This window comes from Cebidichthys violaceus, unplaced genomic scaffold (assembly GCF_023349555.1).
Source record: "Cebidichthys violaceus isolate CVI_PGR_0920_01 unplaced genomic scaffold, fCebVio1.0.p SCAF_8, whole genome shotgun sequence".
In the NCBI taxonomy this organism is placed as follows: domain Eukaryota; kingdom Metazoa; phylum Chordata; class Actinopteri; order Perciformes; family Stichaeidae; genus Cebidichthys; species Cebidichthys violaceus.
The window spans coordinates 16,053,312-16,080,131 of record NW_027176964.1 but is presented as its reverse complement, the minus strand read 5'-3'; the positions used below and the strand labels follow the sequence as shown (position 1 = coordinate 16,080,131).

General features: G+C 44.4%; 2 protein-coding genes across 5 annotated transcripts; one reads left to right on the top strand and one right to left on the bottom strand.

The window, feature by feature from the left end:
- Positions 1 to 956: 956 nt before the first annotated feature.
- gtf2b (general transcription factor IIB) lies at positions 957 to 6,387 on the top strand. Of its 2 annotated transcripts, none has more exons than XM_068737582.1 (7): positions 957 to 1,022; positions 2,611 to 2,723; positions 3,981 to 4,114; positions 4,434 to 4,580; positions 4,845 to 4,974; positions 5,111 to 5,392; positions 5,516 to 6,387. In XM_068737582.1, the coding sequence occupies exons 1-7, from the start codon at positions 1,006 to 1,008 to the stop codon at positions 5,647 to 5,649; spliced, it is 957 nt and encodes a 318-aa protein (XP_068593683.1). In that variant the 5' UTR covers positions 957 to 1,005; the 3' UTR covers positions 5,650 to 6,387. The 2 variants fall into 2 exon arrangements, with proteins under 2 accessions (XP_068593683.1, XP_068593684.1); XM_068737583.1 differs by having other exon boundaries at positions 976 to 1,022; positions 2,614 to 2,723.
- pkn2a (protein kinase N2a) lies at positions 6,197 to 26,820 on the bottom strand. Of its 3 annotated transcripts, none has more exons than XM_068737579.1 (23): positions 26,467 to 26,820; positions 20,637 to 20,801; positions 20,290 to 20,425; positions 16,231 to 16,385; positions 13,758 to 13,887; positions 13,525 to 13,670; positions 13,098 to 13,311; positions 12,208 to 12,393; positions 11,940 to 12,049; positions 11,508 to 11,651; positions 11,267 to 11,342; positions 10,891 to 11,047; positions 10,663 to 10,789; positions 10,296 to 10,432; positions 9,973 to 10,048; positions 9,758 to 9,849; positions 9,456 to 9,632; positions 9,299 to 9,361; positions 9,126 to 9,202; positions 8,845 to 8,987; positions 8,582 to 8,689; positions 8,267 to 8,347; positions 6,197 to 8,177 (listed from the first exon to the last, which is right to left on the bottom strand). In XM_068737579.1, the coding sequence occupies exons 1-23, from the start codon at positions 26,620 to 26,622 to the stop codon at positions 7,974 to 7,976; spliced, it is 3,060 nt and encodes a 1,019-aa protein (XP_068593680.1). In that variant the 5' UTR covers positions 26,623 to 26,820; the 3' UTR covers positions 6,197 to 7,973. The 3 variants fall into 3 exon arrangements, with proteins under 3 accessions (XP_068593680.1, XP_068593681.1, XP_068593682.1); XM_068737580.1 differs by having other exon boundaries at positions 10,669 to 10,789; XM_068737581.1 differs by lacking the exon at positions 26,467 to 26,820 and adding an exon at positions 21,970 to 22,117.

Below are 26,820 nucleotides of genomic sequence, written 5' to 3'. Positions count from 1 at the left end.
GTGTTGGTTGAGTCTCATTTTACTATTCAAACATGTTTGATCCCATAGTTATACGTTTCAGTATGTTGGACCACTGAGAGAGAGATCAGTGCCAAATGATATGTCCGTGAAATCTTGTCACTGTAATAAGTCAGTTATTTAGCTCCACCTGCTGTTGTCCTGATGCACACTGACACTGCTTAGGTAATGATAATGAATTACAATCATCCAGTTAACTTAATTTTCCCCCCAAAAATCGTAAGAAATACATTTTTAGAAATAAATGTTAGTCGCTGCACATGTAATGTGTTATTCTTGTTTATATGATAGTTATTTTAAATATACAATTTGCAGACGGATGTAGATTTGTCATTCTGTTCCAAAACCTAACCAAATCAAGTGACTCTTTGTGTCATTGTGTGGTTTCCTTCACAGGCCTGAGAAGTATGGTACAGAGGAGCAGTCACAGACTGGTACAGAGTCAGAGACACAGGCTGGCACTCTCAGACATCAATGTCACAGGCCCTTTCTTCATCATCGGGCTTCTTAGGATAGTACAGTTTAGATATTCCTTGTGGCAGTTCAGACGTTTTAAATGGTCATTTGTTATGAAAAACGCAAGCATTAATCTTGCTGTTGTTAGTTAGTTAGTCATATATATATATATATATATATATATATATATAGGCCTGGGAATGTAAATATATATAATCTAATATTGTGGTGTAATAAGGTTTGTGCTAAGTGCTTAGTAAATTCTGTTACTTTTTAACTCTCTATATCTCTATATAATAACTATCTCTCTCTTTCTCTCTCTCTCTCTTTCTCTTTCTCTCTCTCTCTCTCTCTCTCTCTCTCTCTCTCTCTCTCTCACAAACAAAACATGTTATGCAAACGGAAGGATGTTTCGACTAGTTTGAGCCTTACGGCTCGCCATACTCCAACGGTCATGTGATCACAAAATGTTATAAGTAGAGGTGGCGCATTCGATTGTTTCTTCGACACACAGGCGGAGTGAGGAGCAACATGGCGTCGACAAGCCGGTGCGTAGCTACGTTAACCAAATCTTCCCCGCTTCCTTCTTCGTGTGGGCTCTCAGAATGTACATTTGTAAACGTTATCGAGTCAGACATGACACATTTTACTACGTCTTTATTCCTACTGTCAGCGGTAGGTGTGAGTTGTATTTTGCTCGGGAACTGCTGCTTTGCTATCGTTAGCCAAATTAGCTGCCCAGCGGTTAGATGTTGCCAGAAGTCACTCTCTGTATCGCCGTTACATTATCTCACCGCTCGACTGGTGCTCAATACCTTCCGTTGATTATCACGTTAACGTCGCTTCGCGGCTTGTTTTTCGTCGCTTCGCGGCTTGTTTTTTCGCCACTTTAGCTCTTTTTACGGCTAACAACAGGTAACGGTCATGCTAACGTCAGAGTAGTTTGAAGAACATACGCCTTCATGACGCGTTGCACTCGCTTTGAAGCTAGCGGTCTATTTACAGGAATAAAAAACAAAACAAGTTCGTCTGGATTTTTATCAATATGTAAATTCAAAGTAGAAAGTGGAAAGTTTTGATGCATAATTATGTCGTAGTGCCTCTGATATCACGCCCTTTAGATCATCTGTTGTGCTTTCCACACATCATCGTGACGTGTGGGGGTAGTTAGCTAGTTAGGGGTTCAACGTAAACATTGTTATTTATAAGATTATACCTAACACGATTAGTAGATAAATCTGCTATTTACATATATAATATATTTTACTAGTTTTTGCACATCCTTTCTATATAAAAATGCACATGCCACTTTTATAATATACTTGTTTTAACGTACTGTTATCTGTTTGTTTACCATTTTTTATTGTAAATTTGATAATTTTTTTATTTCTAAATTATGCCTCGATTGTCGCACTGTTTATTGTTTATTGTTATGCACCATTTACCAAGTCTAGTTCCTTGTGTGTGTAACGTACTTGGCAATAAACGGTTCTGATTCTAAAAAGTTATTTACAAATTTAAACCCAAATATTCTTTGACTCCAGCTTTAATATCTTGGGCATTTTAAAGACGACAATTTAGTTACTGAGATTTTTTTTTTGCTTTTTTATACACAAAACAATTGAGAAAACAATTCGCAGATTAATCAATAATGAATATAATTGTTAGTTTCAGCCCTAATTAAGACTGTGATGCTTCTTAACTACGGGCTGCTGTTAGGCTTTGCCTTCAGGTTGTTATCGAACTGTTGTTGACTCAGTTCATCCTGGATTAATACTAATATGACCTGTTAGTCTTTGATCATGTTTTACGTTACATATTGACATTAGCCAGGTTCAGGCAGTTTGGAGCTTTCAGTCTGCTTTCCCCGGGTATTTCTAATCAACAACAACAGGAAGAAATTAAAGTGCTAAATGTAACATTATGTATATAGATCTTCCTCCCTGTGGTGTTTACAAGTCCTACTCTGCTGGCACTTTAAATCTTCATATTATTTCCAGCTCTTTCAGATGAGACTTGGTCATCTGACCTTTTACCTCACACCCGTGTCGATCTGCCTTCATTTTCCTCCCTTTTTTTTCCATCTTTTTCTGTCCATTTGAGCTGATTGATCACTTAACTGTTCTGCTTTTGTAGCAGAGATGGCCTGACCCTTCCAAGAGTTCAGTGTCCCAACCACCCTGATGCCATACTGGTGGAGGACTACAGAGCAGGGGACATGATCTGTCCTGAATGCGGCCTTGTAGTAGGTCAGTATACACTACGATTATAGGGCACCTTTACTGTATTGTAGAGCTTTCAGTGTTTGAACTAGTGCTGGGTGGTATTCCGATCATCCGATATGCCTGTTTCAATTTCCAATACGATATAAATTTTTCACCAGAGAATAAAAAGCCAAACACCAGTTAAAGAGTAATTTACCCGAGGCGTTGCAGATGAGAGGAAAAGCAAGTGATGGAGAGACGTTACGAACGCAATAAAGATCCACCTACTCTAGGAAATAGTGGACAAAGGCTGGTTCAGTGCGAAAAGCATCGATATAAAGTGTATGAAGGAAAAAAAAGTCCGTTCAACATGTGATGCAGATGGTGAGACAAAGCTGTAGGGAACCCACGGCACTCCTCTAACGAGCCCTGGGAGCAGACACCGGGTCAGGTGGGACGCGAGAGACGCCAGCTGAAGGACCTTCTGTTCCTGCTGCTATAGCTGTGGCTGTCCTCTCAGGAGATGAACGTCACTTTGCCTCGAGATGTTAAGAGAGTTATGTATGGTATAAAAAAAAAAGAAAAAAAGAAAAGCCTAACAGGATTAAAATATCAGAAATCTAATCCCCGGCTCGGCTACACCGTTCAAAGAACAGGCATAACGTGGTTATATGTCCGTCTTTGTCACACCCGTCATCCTTTTGAACATGCAGTTGAATGACTGAACATTTGTTACGATCCTATTTTATGATCTAGTTCTGCCTCACAACAACCACAATGAGAAAGAAGAGAGGGAGGATGTGTAGAACGTCAGATAGAATACTATACTGTATAGTAGTAAAAGTTACAGGGCTGTGGATGAGCTGATGAAATACAGTACGGAAGGATTGAAACAATATTTACAGTATTTGAGTCTCTGAAGGTGTGTTCTCACGAGGGACTTAGTGCTGAATATGTCACCATCTTCTGGTTAATTATTCCAGAGGGATTTAATACAGACAGACGGAAGAACACAGGAAATGTGTTTAGTTGGTATGTGCAGGTTAATCACATGAATCAAACCACCGTGATTTGTCGCTGAGTTTCACTTCTCGTTTTCGTCATCGACTAACAGAAGGAAACTGTCTGCTTTTAACGGTATTGTCGAAAGTGAAGATGTAGTCCCTAGGAGAAGAACGAGCTACATTTTGGTTTCTTGTGTCGGTGCTAAAAAAAAAACAAACTACAACTACAATGAACGTTTAAGAAGTTGATCTTTATTGGGTTTCATTTATTTATAATTGTCATACTATTTGTCCTCAGGTGACCGTGTTATCGACGTCGGCTCAGAGTGGAGAACGTTTTCCAATGAGAAAGCCCTCAAAGATCCATCCCGAGTGGGAGACGCCCAGAACCCGCTGCTCAACGGGGGCGACCTCACCACCATGATCAGCAAGGTGAGGAGCCCGTTGTTGTTGTTGTTGTTGATGAGCCGTGGTGTTTGTGGTCCGGTTTAAACTGCAGCTGTTTCAAGAAGCTGCCGTTCAAATGATTGCAAGTTCTTCATAAGATATTTAATCCAGTGGAGTAAATGTTTTTGGACTACCGGGTTCAGATGTACAGCGAACGTTTTGATAATTATATCAGCATTTTCTGCTTTTATATTAATATTATCTGGTTCCGATTTTAGTGGTGAGTTTGGGTCACACAGTGAACGTGTTCCTCAAAGTTAACATGGCGTCGGTGAGCGTTACTGATCCACCGTTTCCACCACAGGGAACCGGCGCAGCTAGTTTTGACGAATTCGGTAACTCCAAGTACCAGAACCGGCGGACCATGAGCAGCTCTGACCGGGCGATGCTCAACGCCTTCAAAGAAATCAGCACCATGGCAGATCGCATCAACCTGCCGAGGAACATCATCGTAAGTTTAAAAAAGAAAAAAAGGAAAAGGAAATCTGATTCTGCAATGTGTTTTTGGAAAGATTATCCATAAAGAATCAGAATCAGAACCGTTTACTGCCGCGGTATGTTGCTCATACAAGGATGCATAACATTAAACAATCAACACAGTGCAAAAAGCAGAATAAACAACACAAAACGATGCGCACCAACACGGCGAGGCAGCCATCTTGATGTCGCCGAATAATTATTTTTCTGTAAATGATGGGTTTTTTTTGCTCTGCAGGACAGAACAAACAACTTATTCAAGCAGGTCTATGAACAGAAGAGCCTGAAGGGCCGAGCCAACGATGCCATCGCCTCGGCCTGTCTCTACATCGCCTGCAGACAAGAAGGCGTACCGAGAACATTCAAAGGTCACAATAAACACTTTTATTTTATGAAGCTAGCTGTCATATTACTTTCTCTTCTCTAATGTTAATATGTTGTTCAGTGGAGATTCCACATAGAAAGAAATGCCTGTAAAGATATTTCTGTGACCTCCCCACACAGAGATCTGTGCCGTCTCCCGGATCTCCAAGAAGGAGATCGGCAGGTGCTTCAAGCTGATCCTGAAGGCGCTGGAGACCAGCGTGGACCTCATCACCACCGGAGACTTCATGTCCCGTTTCTGCTCAAACCTGGGTCTGCCCAAGCAGGTGCAGATGGCGGCCACCTTCATTGCCAGGAAGGCCGTGGAGCTCGACCTGGTGCCCGGCAGGAGCCCCATCTCAGTGGCTGCAGCCGCCATCTACATGGCGTCCCAGGCCTCTGCAGAGAAGAAGACCCAGAAGGGTGAGTGCTCTGATAATGCTGTTGAGACCAGAGAGAGGGGGGGGGTGATGTCTTTGGAAGTCGTTTTGGCTGTATAGGTTTTTCAGATTGAAAGGTTGAAGCTGGTCTTCGATGTGTCCACAGAAATCGGGGACATCGCCGGTGTTGCAGACGTTACGATCAGACAGTCGTACCGACTCATCTACCCACGCGCCGCAGAACTCTTCCCTCCAGACTTCAAATTCGACACGCCCGTCGACAAGCTGCCCCAACTGTGAAGACGACGCTCCGTAACCAGCGACGACGTTTTTTTTTTTCTGCCGTACTTACAGGATTGTATTCTTTCTTTTAAAAAAAAAAAATCATTTCCCTTGTCCCTCCTCAGACTTCTTGCCTTTCGTCGAGGCGTCCTCACAGGAATAAAAAACAGACACATTCCAGTGCTTAAACAAACTGCTTGCAGACTGTTCTTTACAGTATTTCATTTGAGTGTATATACTGAATCATGTATATATGTCCAAGTTGGAAAATGTAATCGATGCTTGCAATTTTAGGCTGGTTTCATACTGTATACATAATACTTTTGTTTTGGTTTTTTTTGTAGAAAAAAATGACCTGGTTCTATTTTGTTAGTTTGAATTGTTCTAAGTAATTTAAAAAAATAAATAAATAAAAGATTTTCATTAAAGCATGATAATGAGCTCATGGTTTGAATAACATTAAACATTTTGTTTACATTAAACCTGTTTTACTTCTCTGGTCCTTCGCTGAAACACTTCAAACCACGAGGGCGTATTCATGGACGGGCACAAACGGAAGCAAACCCACTATTACAAATGTTTAATTTGTGCATTTATGATGGGCAACAGCTGCAGAAATGCCTTTTTTGTTTTGTTTTTTTACACCGGTGATCTGCAACAGTTGTGACTTTTGAGTATTTGTGTACCATCTATAAAGTCTTCTGTTCTGGCAACAACATGCACAAGCAAAGAATAAAAAAAACAAACTTTGTACAATCTATTTTCATCATTAACAAATGTAGATAATTAAAAACTATTGATAAAATTAGTGCTTTCAGCTTGTGTACATACAGTATGTATATATAATATACCCTGCCCTCCCCTGTAGTGATTCATATCAACAGCTCTCCAACATTTGAGTCACTTTATGTTCAACATGCAAATGGACAGAAAGTCATCAGCTGGTTCCTCTGCAACCGGGATTGGAAAATGGAACTGATCACAGAACAGCCTGGGAAGCATTTAAGTGACATTCTGACAAACCTGGAATAGCTGAGTTTCATAGGTTCCCAAATAACAGCTCAGCACTTTTATGGATTTCTGCACAACACATCTTTGCTTCTCGTCAGTCCATCAATCACTTTTCTTTTTTTTTTTTTACCACAAGGGTTTAGTCTGCTGCTTCAAGGCGGTCAGGAGGAATTTGGTTTCGATAGCTTTTAACTGCAAAACGCTGGTTTCACTTTGAGAAAACAAGAACAATGCTTTTCAGGTTCACCACAACCAGATGTTCAAAGGAAACAATTGACATCCAACTGAACTTGGCTCTAAAATAATTAACTTTAGGTTTGATTTTATTGCTCCAAAAGATACGGCAAAACAAAGTGGCACTTAAGATCTTTAGAACCGAGGTCAACTGAAAACCTACAGAGCCACTAGAGGGCATCAGACAGACGGGAATATTAAATATTTAGCAATATTTCTTCTGGCCAACAGGCATTTTAAACGATCGAATTTCCAACATCAGTTATGTGTTTCATTTAACACTAGATGGACTACTGTTTTATACTCAGAGTATTATTATTACTACTATGTGGGTGATTATGCAGACCTGGAAGCAAAACAGATTGTGGACAAAGATCGGGTCTCTAGGGTGAAGACCCTTCCTTTGATTTCAAGTCGAGAAGCAGCAGCAGCAGCAGCAGTAGTAGTCAGGATGTCTGTAGTTGACCGCTCAGTGAGAATGCTTTGAGCACTTCAAAAAATGTACAGTGAGATTAAATGTCCTTAAACTGTGGCGAGGGCTTTGCAAATACAGAAAGGAAAACACACAAAAATAAAATATATATACGACTGAATATAATCTGTACAGATCCAAAAAAGAAGAAGAAGCTGAGGACAGTGACACTGAATAACATGATTGTGATGTTGCCGTCTCCTCGGAGTTCATATGAAAAACATTCTCAGTGGTCAGACAATGGACACGACAACAAAGTGTGCAGGAGGACAACGCATTCCTCCTCGTTCACTCTCCAACGACAGAGTTTCATTTGTTTTCTTTTTCTTTAAAAAAAACGTTCTTCATGTGGATTAAAAAATAAGTGGGGGTCCTCTGGAGGCGTCTGGACTTTTCTTCTCAAATGGCACAAAGTTTTGCCCGAAAGGCTTCGGGGAGCCGCCGTGCTCGATGCTCCCTCCTCAACATTCTGGGCAAGGATGAGGAAAGTTTAAAAAAAAAAAAAAGTATGTGAGCTACAGTCATTGCTGTTGTTGGTTGGTTCACAGTGTGTGTGTGTGTGTGTGTGTGTGTGTGTGTGTGTGTGTGTGTGTGTGTGTGTGTGTGTGTGTGTGTAGACGGGAAGCTAACACCAGTCGGCGATGTAATCAAAGTCAGAGAACATGTTCTGCTCGTCGGAGTTCAGCGGTCGGGGTTCCCTGGGCGGGGTTAAGATCGGAGCCTCTGAGGTAAATTCATCGTCGAAATTGCTGACGTCGTTGGCGTCGTGAATAGTCGGCACGAACGGCGGCTTCACCTTCTTGGCCAATAGTCCGTTCCAATCCATGTTCTGCCGACAGAGGGTCACGTTAAAAAGACGCTTCATTTATTTGTTCATCACAAAGTGGATCGTTGCAAGATGGTGTTTTGGTTTCTTACCCTGAAGAATAGATGTTTCTTAACCTCCTCTGCGTCCTTGTCTCCTGCTCCCAGTCGTCTTTCTGGATTCCTTCTCAAAAGCTGAGCGCAAGGAGAAGCAGATATAGAGTTAATGTTAAAAACGGATACACTACCAGACACACACACACACACACACACACACACACACACACACACACACACACACACACACACACACACACACACACACACACACACACACACACACACACACACACACAGTGGATATAATCTCAGTTCATTCGATCACATAAGACCGACTCCTTCCTTCCTTGTCAGAGCATCACTACACACCCTCCTCATGATGGAGATGGCCTCGGTCGAGAGGAATCGTGGGTAGCGGACTTCATCGTTGACGATGCTGTCAAACACCTCCTCCTCATCGTCACCGGGGAAGGGCGACTGGACAAAAAAAAGAAAAGAAAAAAGACAAAAATTAAAAATAGGAAGACGTGACAACTGGCTGCCGAATACGACTCCCTGACATTCAGCATGAATCACAATATGCAGCGACGCAAGGTTACTGAATGTCTGTTACATTACAGATCATTAATCACCTCCCCAACCAGCATCTCAAAGATGAGGACGCCCAGCCCCCACCAGTCCACGGCGCGAGTGTACGACGTCTCGGTCAAAACCTCAGGAGCTAGAAACTCCGGCGTGCCACAAAACGTGCTGGTGCGGTCCTTGAAACCCATTCCTGGAAAGGAACACAGGCGGCGTTTAATAACGACACAATGTTCTAAAAACTGTCACCGCCTCTCTTATTCATCCATAACTGAATATGTAAAAAAAAAAAAAAAAAAAGCCTTCAGTATAATGTGGTTCTCCATTTCACCTTCTTTGCAAAGCCCAAAGTCAGCAATCTTTACATAGCCCTCTGTGTCCAGGAGCAGGTTATCCAGCTTCAAATCTCTGCAAATTAAAAAAGAAAAAAAGAAGATGTGTTGAGGACTTCATGCTCCCGCCAGATGTGGGACTAAATTGAATGACGTCACTCAAACTGCTTACCTGTACACAATCTTATGGTCATGTAAGAACTGTAATCCCAATACGACGCAGGCTGCGTAAAATCTGCAACAGAAACAAAACCAGCCAGTATTTATTAGATTACAAGTATCACACACTGAGGATTCCAAATCGAGGCGTCTTGTTGGGGGGCACTCACATGGCCCGGGGCTCGGAGAAAACGTCAGCGTGGATGTGCATCATCAGGTCGCCCCCCGCCGCGTACTCCATGACAAAACAAACGTGCTCCTGCGTCTGGAAACACGCGAACAGGTTGACCAGGAACGGGTGGCGGACGCTGTTCACCGTTTCGAAAATCCTCTTCTCGCACATCAGACTGGCAAAAGAGAGGAGGAGGAGGAGGAGGAGGAGGAGGGAGAGTTACAGCAGCGCTTCCTGCAGCCTTGCAGTGTATTTGGCTGAGGAGAACTTTAAAAAAAAACAAAAAAAACAAACATGTACCTGTCCACCTCATCGCGAGCCACAATGTCTCCTTTCTTCAGCGCTTTGATGGCAAACATCTCACCCGTGCTTTTGTATTCTGCTAACAACACCTGAGGAGGAGGAGGAGGAGGAGGAGGAGGAGGAGGAGGGGGGGGGACAGAGGAAAGTTACAGCGTCTGAAAAAGGTGAGGATTCGCGTCGCCTGTTCTGTAGGCTGATCGAACGAAACGTACCTTTCCAAAGTGACCACGTCCGAGGACCGCCACGCATTTGAAGTCTTGGAGACTGAAGTGGAACTGATCTTCTTCCCTGGAACGGAATCAGCGTTTATATTAGTGTCCATTGTGAATTAAGAGATGACAGTTAAACTCAAAGCCAGGGGGCAGTGTTAACACCCATGTCACTATTTCAGCCCCATCAGAACAGTAGGACTGAGCAGACGGGTGTCAAAAAGTGAAACGGCAAAAGCAATAACGGTGACACACCCTGCTCAAATAGCATATCAAGATGTTCTTCTTCTTCATTTTTGAAATGTACTTGAAGCTTTTCCTCCCACCTTATCTCAGAGTCTTTCTGGATGGCAATGAGCTCCAGGTCCGGATGCTGCATCTCCTGCTCCACCAATCCGTCCAGGTCCGGCTTCACCGCCATGCTGTTCCTCTTGTTCAAGAAGTCAAAGGAGGCGAGCGCATCCTGCAGAGAGGGAACACAAAGCGGTGACGACAGGTCAACCAGAAATGATGGAAGAGCGATTTATTACTGGAAAATAATAGTTGCATCTGTTGCGTCTTCATAGTAATAATCACAGATATGCTTTGACAATCACTATATACTAAGATATTGCATGACTCCATTCATCTGCAGGGACACATTAATAATGGAGAACATTTTTTTTTTTTTTTTTTTAAATGAAATCACTGTACCTGTACCTCCTCTTTGTCGGGCATCTTATCCTGCACCAGCGGTTCTCGGTTGTCGTCGGGTGCTGGGTAGTGTTTGGGTCCCGGGGTGGGCTCTTTGTCAAAGTCCAGCTTGGTCACCAGCGGGTCGCTGTGAACCGGCAGAGGTACGCGACACATTTTAGCGCGAGTTGTGGATTGCTCTCGAATAGCCGTTGACGTGCGTACGTACGGGTACGTGTGTCTTAGTACCTGCAGGGTGTGGGAGAACCAGGCAGGCTGCTGGTCCCGGTCTCAGCCGCCTGCGGGCTGAAGGAGTTGGTGCTGACGGTCGGTATGGCTCTCCTCACCAGGCGGCCCCACGTGGCGATGTTGATGTTCATCTGAGGGGCTCGCAGGAAGGTTTTACCTGACAACGAAGAGGCAGGTGAGACAAAGAGCAAAGAGGGGATGACGTTTGTAAAAAAAAAAAAGGACCGTGAGAAACGGATGGAGAACAACGAGGAACGCGGGTCAACATCACAAAAGTAATCTCTCCTTTTCCCCGGAAATTTGCAGGTTTCCGTGTCTGAGAATCACAAAAAGAACACCTTGAATAAGTGTGAGGTCATGTTGAACGATGACTCACTTTGCTGCTTCGAGAAAATCTTCTTTTGTCTTTGCAACTTTGGTCGTCTCTCAATGACCGGATTGAAAAATGTCACCTGTACAAGAGAAATAAAAAAAATGTAGACAACACAGAAAGCTAGTACAACTGCATGGGCAGTAGGAAACACTTCCATTATAGACACACACACACACACACACACACACACACACACACACACACACACATAATAGTCGGTGTGTGTTTGTGAGTTTGTCAGCACCTCAGCAAACAGCATCCCCTGTGGCTCCAGGTACAGACACATCCCATGACGCTGGTTGTCCAGGAAGTCCTCCAGTCGCAGGAACTTGACAGCGCAGAGCGAACGCCAGTCACGCCAATACACCGAGATCTCCAGCTCACGAGACTACAGGACAGACACACACACACACACACACACACACACACACACACACACACACACACACACACACACACACACACACACACACACACACACACACACACACACACACACACACACATATATATAGAACTGATGTGAAACACACTGAATGTGTTGTTCAAACACAACACTAAGTCAACAACACAGACGAGGGTCAAGGGCAGAAGTGTGTGTGTGTGTGTGTGTGTGTGTGTGTGTGTGTGTGTGTGTGTGTGTGTGTGTGTGTGTGTGTGTGTGTGTGTGAGTTACCCGGTCCAGCTCCAATGTAAACTTCTGGTCCCAGGCCTGGTTACTGACCGACCTCCAGCTCGTTTGGCCGACTACCGTGTTGTCCAGCTTCAACACTGCGCTGATCTCATCTGAGGACACATTCACACGTTATTTATTAAGTACTGATGTATTAACAATGCCCCCCCGATTGTGACTGCGATTCGGTTGGCAGTACAGCCGAGGTTGTGTCTCAGAAGCACTTTTCAAATCGTTTCATCTTCCAGACAGCGTTTAGAGGTCTACTCACTAGAGAGCTCCTCGCTCTTCGTCAGGTTCCGTGAGCTCACGCCGCGGTTTCGGTTGGCTCGGCTGATGAAGGACGAGCGCGTCTCGCTGGGGCTCCAGCCGGGCAGCGGGACAGACGCGGCTTTGGAGCGACCGGGGACGTTTTCCAGAAGGTCCTGGCAGCCCATGAGCCTGACGTCTAACGTGCCTGGAAGTGAGGTGGGAAGATACACAGACCTGTAGCACGCAATCCGTCTTGTTCACAGTTATCCTATTTTGAACTGGTCGATGTATTTGAAAGTGTTTTCAAAATGTATCAGGTGAAGGTTTGTTCTTTGGGTAATAATAATAATAACAGGAGACGTAGTAACGAGAGGTGAGCCGTGTCTGTAAATCTACTAACTGGTCGATAACTAACAGGTGGTGTCAAACAGAAGCCCCCGAAATAATGAAAGGGCGTAATAAAAGGGAAAAAGTAACTTTTTCCTTCAAGTAATAAGAGGGAGACCTTCACCCGGAAAATGGGAGCGATCGTATCGTATGTTGTCTCGATAAATCAAAGGAAAAAAATGGACGTCAAGACAGCAGAGTAAGACATTTATACCCAACTTAGTTCTTTAAAAAAAATGTCAGAATTCATAGAAACTGAATCCTACAAAAGACGATCAAGATTAACTGATGAATCTCTCGCTGTCCAACAAGCTTTAACAGATTGTTGTGTGACTGAAGGAAGTATGCAAGAATAATAATTATATTAAAACTAATACACCTGCCAAGTTCCAATACCCACACTTGAACATTTTGTATTGTTTGGTGGTTAAGAACAATAGGATGATGCCGGTATATCGAAAGTGTAAATGACCTCAAATGATCATCGTGCTACCAATAACCATCATTATCCGGTCCAGTTACCTGTGAGTGCAGCGGGCTTGGTCACGGTGCTGTACTGGTTCTGCGTGGAGATGAGGCTGGATCTGGGGCTGAGGACCGGCGAGGACAGCAGGGACAGCTCCTCCACGATGCTGCTGCTGCGAGGGTGGTTCTTAGGCAACTCGTTGAGGCGCTGCTCCAAGGAATACCGCAGGAGGTCGAGCTTTTGACTGGACTCGTTGAAACGAGCCTGGGCCTGGAGAGAGGAAGGAGGGAAGGAAGGAGGGAAGGAAGTACAAAAGGAAGCAAAGGAGGGTGGGAGGAAAGGAAATGGAGAAGGATAGAAAGAGATGGAAACATCAATTACAAGGTCCGTTCTACTTTAATAGAGCGGATCAGTTTCATTGACAGGCCATGAAAGTGGAATCGTATTCGTAATTTTAAAATGGACATGAACACAAACATCTACCTCCGAATGGGCTTTCTTCTCCGTGACTTTCCCCGAGCCCAGGAGCTTCATGACGTTCTTGGCTCCCTCTGCCACGGCGGACTCTATCTTGGCGTGGTGACACAGCTCCTCCACCCGAAGGTCCAGCGGGCTGATGATGGGCTTGTCTGGAGGACAAGGAAGGAAACGAGTCTTTCATTTGGACGTAATTGTTCGGAGGACCTTGTGTGAGCTCTCGAGGGGCGTTTGCTCACCCATCACGTCGTTGTTCTCGAAGCTCAGCTCGCTGGCCTGGCTGGCCTTGAGGATCTGCATCCGGATGAACTCTATCTTCGTCTTGCTGTCCTGGAGCATCTGCTGGGCGGTCGCTAGCAACTTACGATCCTAAGAAGAAGAAAAAAAATTGAATTTAAACTGTCCGTTGGTGGGGGGGAATATCACAAGATAAAAACAACACACGTTGTTATACATTAATGCATGAATGAAAGACTGGAAGCTTTTGTCTTCCCTAAAATAACTGGATGTCGGGACTTTACAGAGGACCCTAACAGCACACCATCCCTCACCACTTATTGTGTTCTGATGTTGTGAGCACGTAACACAAACAGCCAGGACGCCGGTTCATGCCCTTAATTGGAGCCAAAAAGAACGAGTGACCACATGGAAAATCTTAATCATTAAAAAAAAAAAAAGAAAGAAAGTGGGATCTCATTTTGTGTCATATGTGCCATTACACACACACACACACTCACACAAACACACAGTGGTGTAAGCAAACTCCACCCCGAATTCCTCTGAAGTTTAAATCCTGGTTGTTGACGGCGGCGGCGCTGCACGTTCAGGAAAGACCTCTGTCCAGCAGGCATTTCCTCTCTGACATCAGGACAGGACTATTTCCATCTGGAAGGTGCCTCTGTCTGTCCGTCCGTCCGTCCGTCTGACTCGGGGGAGGTCAGAGTGTTTTTGTAAGCGACCCCCCCCCCCCGAGTCAGACAGAGGCTCCTTCCAGACAGTGGGGATCATGTGACAGTTACACACCCCGACGCAAACAATACTCACATGAACACAACAGCCAGACAACAAGGACTTGCGTCTGGCTAAAATAAAATACGACATGAAGTTAAGACGTCGTCACGTTTATAGTCTTTCCAAAATTGTTCTTGTTGTAATGTAAAACTGGGCAGATATTCACACACATTTCCATTACAGGACGGTTACAGTTATGAGAGCACGGTGCGGATCTTGTTACATTTGGACGGAGCCGGGCTTCTCGCCGAGAAAGAGAATCAAAAAAGTATTTCCACAAGTGTCAAACTATCCCTTTAAAAAAAAAAAAAAGGATTCGCACTTTTTACATTACATCACCGGCTAAGTAGAGACTCACTACTGAAACCCTACACGACACTAAACCGTCTACTACAACAGTGGCTTCAATTACTCCCGAGACGGACACACAGGAGCCGGGATGAGCGGCTCTCGGTGCTCCAGCTGTTGTCGTCCGTTCTGGTAACCGACACACAAGCCTCTTCCCCCCCCCCCCCCCCCCCGGTGCTAAATGATAGCTTCTCCTCACTCCGCGGCGCATTAGAGGAGCCACAGAGAGCTTTGTGAACAAACAGCAGTGCAGACGACACGCAGGATGTGTCAGCGCCTTCTCGGGTTTCCTCCTCCCCGACAGCGACGCTGTGCAAGCAAAACCCAACATGGATCATCCTACCACCTGCAGACTGCTTCTCAAAAAAAAAAAAAAAAAAAATGGATTGAGCCTTTTAATATACTAAGGCTCTTATAATGACTAAATAAATAAGCATTGTGATTACCAGGAGCGCATGTAAGCTCCTAAGGATTTTGCTACATTTCTGTCATATATATTTTTTTTAATGTTTATCACTAATGTCAGATGACAGAATACATTCATCAACATCTGAAAAGGAAGGGTGGAGACCGACCGACCGACCAGACGGACCAGCCGGACCAAACGCCGCCGAGATGGAAGCTAAGCTAACCCAGCTGGGACCTCAGGCTACTCCATCGCCCAGCCTACTGCTGGCTGTCTGATGCAGCAGAAGAAAAAAAAAAAGATGGATGAAAGCATGATTGATGGATGTCGGCCCAGAGAATTGTTTTTGCTGCTGCTGCTGTTGTTGTTTACACCCCTTGTGATGCAAATTCAAGTCTTGTTTTCATAGTTTTGGCCACGATCAGTTATGATACACGTATTAAAATCTATTTTAAGGATTATTATAACAAGGATTTCTTGTTATAATAATATCTTTTCCTTTATTATTATTATTATTATTTTTAGGCCCTTGAAAGAAATCAATTCAAACAAGAGGAAAGATATCACACAAATTTGAGGGGGCGGGGCCGGCAAACTTTGGCCCGGATCACGGAACTTTGTGTGGCGGTTTATTCGTAAACTGTGACTGTAAACAGAAGGACTTTTACATTAGTTAGGACGTTAATTTTACTACTCGGCCTCATTGTCTCTCTCGTGTGGCCAGCGTTAGGGTCTGTATAAAACCTTTACGATTGTCTGACTGCTCGTGTTTCTATTTCCTATTTCATTTTAGTGGCGACGTCACAATGTTTGCCAAAAGTACTTAGCGAGTACAACGGTGCTACTGCCAAAATACATTAACTACAGACGTAAGACCCCAGCTTGAATGAGCCGCAATCATCCTCAACACAGCTTAAACGGGGCGTCTGCTTTACAGCGAGTCTCACCTTGGACGGCCCGTTGGAGTACATGAGAATCATGTTCTCCGCTCCCTGCTTGACTTTGAGCTCGATGTCGTTCTGTCTCTTCAGGGCGGCCAGGCGGCTGCTGCTGGTGCACATCCTCGCCTCGCTGTTGGGCGTATCTGGGGTCAAAGGGCATTCTAGGGAAAGGCAAAGAAAAAGGGTACAGGTTTTAACTTCATGGCTCAGATATATCACTCTGTATATTTGTGACAAAACTCCGTTGGCGCACACTTACTGTAAATAGTATCTTAGCATGCGTGTGTTATTCATCGGCTGCCATTTTTAAGTTTTAGAGTCCTGCAGCACTAACTTTGCAGGAAGCGACTTCTGGACTCGCATAACGCATCTACTGTTGATAATTTAATACGGTTTGTTAACAAAAAAACGTTAAGATTTGGATCAGGAGTCTGACATAAAGTAGAATTTCAGTTAAATAAATGGCGCCAGAGTGAGACTTTTTTTTTTTTTTTTTGCTCTATTTTGCAGAAACAACAGATTGTCGTATTGTGCGATTACACATTAAAAGTAAACCCAGCGCACGCAAATATTCAGTTGAATTTGCTATGATCCTTTTGATTTTCAGGAACTATTATTAAAAAAAAAAGGCAATCGCTGTTAATTCAAATAGATTCTCTGTCACGTCATTGTCCCGCTCCTGAAATCTGTCAAACAGCAGAGGGAAACCCTGCAGTCATCTCTATTCTGAGCAACTGAAGAAAAAAAACAAAAAAACAACACACTAGACAAGTGTGAGCTTGCAGACTACTACCAATACTACATTACTTCACATGTGGTGTAATCGCTTATGAAATATCCAAAACAATGTCAATTTCAAACTTTGCTTCTTCCTTTGCTCTAACAACACGGTGCTTTTTAGGCGTTTGAGTATCTCATGCATCCTCACACACACACACACACACACACACACACACACACACACACACACACACACACACACACACACACTTCTTCTTCTATCCCTGGAGCTGGACCACAGTTGAGGCTGACGAGCTCACTGTTTTGTAGTGTTTTTTTGTTGTTTTTTTGGGTCGTGTCGGGACTCGAAAAGTGTTGAGAAAACCCCTCCCCAGGCTGAGCGCAGAGCGAAAACATTTTCACACACGGGTGAGGTGGGCAAGAAAACCTGCCTGACTTCTCCTGACTTGACTTGCAAGTTCAGTTTCAGTTTTTATGGCGTCATGAAGCAAACCGCTCTCAGAAAGGACCCAAAGAGCACACGGCACATCCAGAACACAAGCCATGACATTTCATACACCAGGACGCTCTAAATAATAGGTCCACGATGTAAACGACCTCAAATTCTCTTCTTTTTGATTTTTAAAGTCCACTGAGAAAAAAAAAGAAAAAAGTCACATGACATAAAGACTTCAAGCAGACTTCCCTGAAGGAGTCCTGAGTTCATCTAACTGAGCCTGAACAGCGTTAACTAAAAATAACAGCGGTGAGGAAAATCATTTATTCTGGAAGACGCTGCCAAACACAGATAATAATAACAACCAGCAGGCAGCAGGGTCTGTGATTCATTGATACTGAATGTTTCATCAAAACAGTGTCCACGGATTCCTTTGAACACCTGCGGGACATGGGCAAAAAGGAAGCATGTGACTCTTTGAACGGATTCCCTAAATGACTCATCTAATGACCCTTAATGAGCCGAGAAGACATCGCTGCTGAGGTTTCGGTGCAGGAGGGGGAGGAAGTTAGCCTTCCCAGGGCAACCCTCTCCCTCTCCCTCTCCCTCTCCCTCCCTCCCTCCCTCCCTCCCTCAAGCCTGTGGAGCAAGGTGAGAATTTAACAGGGGCTTGGGGTAAAACTAACTTTAGTGTTCGTAGAATCCACATTTCACAGTCAAGAGTCTGAGAAACACACGTGTGGCAGTGCAGCGCGTGTCGTCCCGCCTACGTTCGGGGCTTTCCTCTCTGCGTGAAGGAGGCGTGATTTGGTCAAGGTCTTGCAGAGCCAAGAATTCAAGGACCCCCCCCCCCCCCGCCGCCGCCCCTCTTTCTCAGCAGTTCAGCCCACGCTGAGGCCAGAGGACAAGATACTGAGCTACTGAATAGCTGCAGGGCTGATGTCACTGCTGGACAGCTGACAGGGGGAACCCTCCCTCAGACTAACCCCATCTGTATCTGATGAGGAGGCAACGAGGAACATACCGACACTGCTCTGGTAACAATTACATCATGGTTGGGAGAGCTGGAGGACTAAGACTGGCGTGGGTGTTTTGTCTTTTGAGAAGTGATACGATAACTGGAAGGACAACAGGCTGGACTTGCATTCGGGGACAGGGGTGCACCGATCCGACGCCGATACCCGGGCTTTGGGTCCAATACCATAGTTAGAATAATAAGCTGTATGCCTCCCTGTGTGGAGGAGATCTTCCTCCTACGAGTGAGGCAACATCAGGATTGACGTAAACGAAAGAAATTCTTAAATATAAATTTTACTGAATTGTTATTTACCATTAAATCGTACACCAACAACTTCAAAAACTTGAATGGAAACTCCAGTCTATAAAGTATAAAGCATATAAAACATAGAACTAAATTGAATAGATCCGCCCCTATTGTCACGATACCCGATCAAGCTTTTTGAGTCATAATTGCCCAATATCTGATCCATAACCAGGGCGTAAACTGCTGCTCTTGATGAGCGAGCTCATATGTGTGACAGAGGGACCTGACTGGTGACCTGACTGGTGACCTGACTGGTGACCTGACTGGTGACCTGACTGGTGACCCCGGCGTCAGAGCTGCTGCTGCTGCTGCTGGCAGACAGCACACGAGAGCGAGTCGGTCCATTTCTGGCCTCAGCTGAGTGGCGGAGAATAACCAGAGCCCCCCTCAACGTTCTCCTGGAACAAAAACACATTCTGGCTGCTCGCAGAGGCAGAGCAACTCCTTCCTACTAATTCAGGAAAACAAGCGGCCGTCTCTTGCGGAGTCGAGAGCAATTTCAACAAGTCGCCTCATGACCGCGGAGCCGAGCGCCTCCTCTGGTTCCCTCTCCATCACTTTTGCGACGGCCAGCGACATTCCGCCGGCGTCGCGTCACTTGCAAAGAAAGCCCTCGTTCATCAGAGTGAGAGTCAGCGAGTCAGGCTAAATTTGTTCCCACTTAAAAGATAACCATTTACCAAGACACGACCCCCCCTCCCCCCCCCCCCCCCCCCCCCTCCTCCTCCTCCTCCTCCTCCTCCTCATCTACTTCCTTATGTCAACTGAACCGGGGGGATGTGACGCTAACAGCTAGACAAATGTCATTCCTTCTAATCCTGAATCCACACCAGACACTCGCCACCAACACATGCTGCATACGGCAACTAATGTAACAAAACCATATTGTGCTGCGGGTAACTCGCTACAAGCTCCACTGCTGTCGACAAACGCACAGGAGCGGGCTTTCAACGGCCTCGGAGGGGAACAATCGACGGCTCATTGTAACCGTCGGTGGAATGTGGAATGCAACAATGTCAGCCGCCGGAGAGTGAGTCACCTCCAAGCACTCAACGATCCCTGTGTGTGTGTGTGTGTGTGTGTGTGTGTGTGTTCGTATAGGTGTCGTTCTGACACAACACTGACAAAAGCTGTTTACTCAAGCGGTGCTTTGCATTTACAATAAACCGGTATCGGTGAAGAGATGGAGACGATGTTTGGAAGGGAAGTTGCTGCTTTGTGACATGACACCTGGACAAAAATCCCAGATAAAATCAAGATAAGATTAATTATTATTAATTAAGATAATATCAAATCAAATAAACTGTGCTAACCTGCTTGAATTATGCTGGAAAATATCAGCTAAAAGAAAGAAAGAAATGCAAAAACTGTATTTGAGCAATATATAACTAGCCCTAATTCAATGCTTAGATACAAGGAATAGGGAGCTAAATGTAAAGGAGCACAGCTACAACCATGATAGATTTGTATAGAAGTGACGTGTGGTTAAAGCTTTAACTGATGTCAACTGTCCTTAGCGACTTGGTCACGGTTCACTACTCTGTTGCAGTGTTTCTGCTGTTACCTAGCAGTTCTTCAGGGTCTTTGACCACGATGTGGGCGTTGAGCTCTTGCAGCTCCTGGTGAAGCTCCTCAACCTTCTTGTTGGATTTCTTCAGCATGTTGTCGACGTAAGCCAGACTCTTCTTGTCTGTGGTGACCTGAGGAGAGGAGGAGAGAAAATGTGACAATTTATCAAAATGGCAAAGATTTGAAAAGGGGACTCTTCATTTAAGAATGTCAGTTTACGAGAGAACGGTCGTAAAAACGTCTTTGATTGTGAACTTTGACCCGTCTCTTATGAGTTAGAACTTTTATAGAAGTAAATGTCAAAGAGGGAAAGACCCTCCACGACATCTTCAGCGACTTTACCTTTCGGAGGTTCTCGGCACCTTCTTTGATCTTCAGCTCCTTGCGGATCTCGCGTCGGATCTGCTCCTTGATCTCGTCCAGCTTCTGTTGAACCATGGTGTCGGACAGGTCCAGGTTGTGTCCCAGACCCAGTCGCTCCGCCACCAGCTGGCCCCTGGCATCCCCCTGAAGGAGGACAAGCAGAGAAGGAGGAGGAAAAAAAAAAAAAAAAGAGATGAGAGGAAGATGTGGAATGTATTTAAGAAGGAGGTCAGCAAAGGGAGGAAGAGAAGGGATAATAGAGAAAGAGGAGGAGAGGACATGCAGAGTTCAATGACTCAGTAGACCGGCGTTATTTGAGCGGCAACTAACCAACAGGACTCATCAACGTAAACGGAAAGCAGCGCCGACTTACAAAACAGCCGAGGCTGTTCACGCACAAACACATGACGGCAGTAAGGAAGCGACACAAGCATTTCTGTGAAACAGTGTTGTTATGATCGTGAGCATCAGGAGATCAACGATAATGTCCTATTTCCTGTTCTACAGCGAACATATTTCAAATGAATGAAGCTAGAACAACTTCAACGCGCTGGCGATATGCGGTGGGAGGATTTTGGGGAGGCGAGGCCCGGCGTGGCGGTGCGTTCTGAACTTGAGCTCACCTCTGCACACGGTGTTTTCACTGCTGCCGTCAGTCACCGTTTACTTGCATCCTTAAAGCCTTCACCTTAACTAAAGAGGGATTAGGAGGTGCCTTCCTGAATGGCTTCGGCTCTAAAAAAAAGGTCATCATGAATACAGTGGTGCAAACTCGTCACGATCCACTAGTTGAGATGAAGAACCTGTTTCCTAACGCAACTCATCCAAAGTTCTCTGGTTTGAAGATATGTTGTTGGGTAATATATATGACCTTTTAATTGAGTTCCTACTAAAAAAACCGCAACATTTCAAAACGATGAGTCATCAAAGCTCAAACCAAATTACAACCCTAAATACAAAGCCTGCCCTCGCTGTGGTACCGTGCCGATAACTGCTCGATTAGTCGTGATAAACACACGTCGTTATTCAACATCTGTGACCTTCGCTGTTTCGGTAAAATCATGGGCGTAATGTCACTCGATCAAACTCGTCCGGACCACAGAATCAACAGGCACGATTAAAAAAAAAAAGGTGATCCAGAACTCTCTAAAGCCTCTAAAGCAGTCACACCTAAATTTAAATATTTAGACTTAAATGCAATTAGCTTTAATTTAGTGAGCTACTGTTAAAAAGCACAGTTGCCTGATATGCGAGGATGGTAAAAAAAAGAAAGATGGATGTCAACAAGACACAACGTCTAGGTTTTAGTTACCTGAACGTCATCGCTTTCAGCCAACTCCATCTCTAGATCAAATGAACCGACCCGTCCTCGCATGTTCTGACCAGCGCTAACTATCATGACGTGAACTCCGCCGAAGTTCTGTTCGGTGAAATGATATCTTCCTCCACCAAAAAAAAAAAAAAAAAAGGGTTAGGCTACACGATATATCCGGCTCACGTTCTTCAGCTCTGTCGTTCTCACACAGACCAGTGACATCAACGAGGAGGATAAACCGTCTGAGCAGCGACAGCCAAATCCCTCTTAGCTTCTAACTCTGTGAGGTCAGAGCAGCCCAGAATGGGACCTAATCTCACTCCAGGGAGAAGGACTGGGTCTAAAATTAACCCAAGTTAAAAACACAACACTGGCTGTCTATTGTGGCCTTCCACCCCTCCCTGGAAAGCAACATGCGTGGAGGAGGAGGAGGAGGAGAAGCTGTGAAACGACGACGACACCCCCACAACTGTAAGACAGGTTCAAGAGGCCACATTTCACATTGGGTGGCCGTCATTCAGGCCGTCATCTACCGACTCAATTGATCATTGATCAAAATGAGTCAGGATCCGGGAGCGTCGGGCTAAACGGTTACCTGAAGATTTAAATTTAGGAATAAATCATGACTGGCAAAATACGGGATTTCCATCGGCCATTATAAAACCTCCCCACTCGCTCTTCTACAGGTGCTCCCTTCAGAGGAAATCGCACATATCCTGGATATGGCTGCTTGATGACTCACAGGTAAAATGGAGGTCACAACTCCTGGAAGTGGATGTGTGTGTGTGTGTGTGTGTGTGTGTGTGTGTTGGGTGGGGGGGCGGCTCTCTTCTTCAGCTCACTGCCTTGCTAAACTTGTTTGCACTGTAGCCGTGTTTGCCCAATGCGGTGCGAGGACAGCACGAGGACACCCTAAAAGAGCCTATTTTACTGCGCAACAATGCAAGGAAATCCACGAAAAGGCCGATCAGATAAGGTGGAAATAAATCAGCCGGTAGAACCCCACAAGGGTCTGCGTTTTCATTTGAGATCAAACAAAAGAAACTACAGCAGGAGGAGGAGAGCAGGGGCTCATTTTGCCGGATCGGTTTCACCTCTCGGTTTCTCTAGAACTGCCGGACTTCCTCGAGTCGCTCGTTCACCTGTGTGGCCCTTATCCTTTTCTTACTGCCTGAACACCTGTCGGGGGAGCGACGCCACACAGACAACTCCAGACTTCTTAGGCTCAAAGACGAGTGAAGCAGGAATTGTAAGCAAATGTTTCCACTCGCGGCACAATGCAAAACACTTTGTGATGGAGTGAGGGAGCTTGTTCTCGTCGGTGCGGCTCTGCGGATTCTTAAAAAAAAGGCTCACAACAAATGAAAAAGACTAACATGCTGTGTTCAATATTACAAAATAAAAACACTAAGCTATAGCTAAGAAGTGCATTATACAATTATACAACTTTTCAACTTTGCTTTGAAAGCTCTTTTAGTGAAAAGCCGAGAGGTAAAAGCAAACATTAGGCCTGAGCCTCAAGTGTAAGCAGGTTAACTTGTTCTTTAAGCCTCGAAAGCTCCCAAGTCCAACAACAAGAGCTCCATTCAGACAATAGGACAATGGAAAAGGTCGAGGCCACTATCCAGGCTCGCGCTTAAAAAAAAGCCAAGCCCTCGCCATTTCTGCACGAGGCCCCCGTGTCTCAAACCCGACACCCGGCTGTCTCGCCCCACAGCCGGCTGCAGAGCACCGGCCGCGGCCTGGGCGCTTCGCTGCCACCAGAAATAGCAACGCGGGCTAATAAACACGGATCCTACAAAACGCAGCCTTCGCACGAGCCTTAGACATATCCCACGTCAGGTCAAACTGTAGGTAACGTCTTGCACTTGGGGTCAATGTTAATGGTGATTTCTGAGAAGGACAGAGCAGTGGATTTATTGTGCGTCCACAAATGTGCAATGTCACAAAAGGACAACGAGCGACAACCGCAGTGAAGCACCCGTTTCTCTGCCGACTGGTTCCACTCCATATAAACCGCCGCGGTGATATCTGTTCACGCTTAGCTGAATATAGATATATTTTAATAGAGAAAGAATGACTTCCACATGGCAATCTTTAAGTCCTAATAAGCTAAATGCACTACAATCTCATTAAGTAACGCAACATAGGGCTGGGCTTGTGTTATTGTTATGTATTATTATCTGTAACTGGCAAAAAAACTGAAATCTAACAGTCTAACAGTCCTGACACAGACACACCTGTTTCCACTTCCATCCAGTCAAAATGTGTCTATTCATTGAATTGTATTTGCATTGGTATCTGTTGTTTAAAAGAAATGCATTATATATATATATATATATATATATATATATATATATATATATTTTTTTTTTTTTTTTTTTTTTTTTTTTTTGCACCTAAATGGACGGACGGACACACACACACACACACACACACACACACACACACACACACACACACACACACAGTTTAGGATCACCTGTTATATTGATGTTTTTCCTTCTTTCCTTCATTAATGACTATTTTAACAGAGACAAAAATATAAGATAATTAGGACACCAAATGTCCTCAGAAGTAGAAGTTGTTAAATACTCGGAGGGAGAATACTGTTTCCCTCAAATACATTTGATTCCAGTCCAGGAAAGCACAAGTTACCGTAGATCATTATTGAACCATAACAGTTCTTGCAGTTGAGCTCTAAATATTTCCGGGTAGCCTGTTTGTCTTTGGGACCTTCTGCAGTCTACTCGGTAGAAACATTGAATCGGTTTAACCCTCCACTCACCTTCTATTTCTGTCGTGCAGTTTTTTTTAAACACACCTGTTAATATTTCAGCTCGTTATGGGCATCATTGTGCACTAGACACTGGAACAGGAACCGGTCCTATTCAAACATTGTGATGCCATGCTTCCGGTTTATTTAACCAATGACCGATGATTTCTTCTGTTCTTATTATCAACTGTCGCTCAAGAGGGATTTTTTTTTTTGTCTCTTTCCCGCCTCTTCAGCTGTCAGTGTGGTTGAACCGTTTAGAAATAGTATGGAGTAGTCCACTCATACATCCGACTAACGCATCAAGCTTTTGTGGCAGGTGACCACAAACGCCTTGATTGATCAACTCTCTAAAAATCATACTTGTGTGTTTGCAATATATAATGTGATCAATCACCAACAGCCAGCTCTGATGGTAAAATAGTATGTAATACTTTACACCACCTAGTTATTATAAACCGTACCAATACTATGATGAGATCCCAAATACAGGACCTCTTTATCCATGTCTGTCCTCATACTCAAGAGGACACAGGCGGTCTAGCCTACAGCTTATTGTTATCAGCCAACTTAAAATGAATACACCCACCGTATAAAATAGACATTTTAATATCAAACCGGTTCAGTGAAGGCATCACCTACATGGCGACAGGACAGGTGATCCCCACCTGTTGCCTCAATCTACAACAGCAGCCAGGATCACATGAATAGAAGAACATTTGGACGAACACTTCCCACAAGTCTTAGCTTCCTTATCTACTGTAGCCGTTCTCCCTCCCCGTGAAGATGAATAACAGGGTGCGAGTTGTCAGACTGACGTGAATACAGTGTGGGGGAAGACGCCGCTAAAGCTAGCTTACACTTCAACGGGGGATTTAGGGAAAGTTGTGGATGAGCTGTAGGTCTTAAGACAAATGTTTTTGTCAGAACGACTTATTTCAGGTCTGACGTCACTCAAGTGAAACCACATTAATCAGTGAGTCACGACTTGTTCGTGGGGAATTATGAAACACGACCGTAATGCCGGTTTGAACTTTAGTCCTTATTTAAAAATAGAAAAATGCGCATTTGCATGTTAGAGTAGTCACGTTCTGACTTATCTCACGTCGCTAATGCTAATGTTGTAAGTTCATCCGGTCTGTAACGTGTTCGATAACCTAAAGTCAAACAAACCTGACATTTATAAAAAAAAAAAAACTATTTAACGATTTTAACTGTATTCATATTGAGCATAAACATATTAAAAATGAAAAAAAAATATGACGTTATCGGTAACTTACATCAACACAGAGGACACTGTTTATTTTTTTTCCTTTTAAAAGTAACGCAGGTTAACTTAACGTTAGCTGTAACGTTAACGTTCAACTACCACTATATTTTTGACTTGATCTACAGCAACTACTGACGCTATAACGTGTTACGTCAACGGCCGTTACATGAATTAACACAGCAGCTTCCGCCCAAATCTACCGGTTTAATACACTTGGAATATTTCAGGATAAATTACTTTGGATAATTGTTTCCCAGGCCTCAATCCATGGATAATTCCCAGACAACTCTTTGGGATCTAACGTTAGCACAAGCCCGTAACATAAATACAACACTACCGACTTCGCAGCGACTCAGCTTTTGACAAAATAACGCTGTTTACTAACTTATGGTTGAGCCTCTGGAGCAAAGTTTGCGCACTTTTCGCAACAGTTGTCAACTTTTCCTACCTGCACGGAATCGGCGGCCATCTTGGTTTTCGCCTTTGAATCAAATCCTACGGGGAGAGAGGAGGGGAGGTGGAACTCCAAAAACAAGCCTTGTTTTAAGTTTCCCTCTCTGGCGACAAACAAATACGTGATTATGTGGACCAGAGCATCGGTCATCTCGGGCACATGGGGCTTCCCATGTCGTCTTCACACTTCATTGACGCGGTCGCGCCGTCCTAGAAGGGGTCCTGGAGGGTGGACTGGTGTTCATAAATACAAAAAAAAAAAAAAAAGCTGAGGCATAAATCTGTCCCAGTGCAGTTGGAGAAAGAGGCGGTGGTTAGAGTGGAAGCGTCCGCCCAGAGGAGCTGCAGT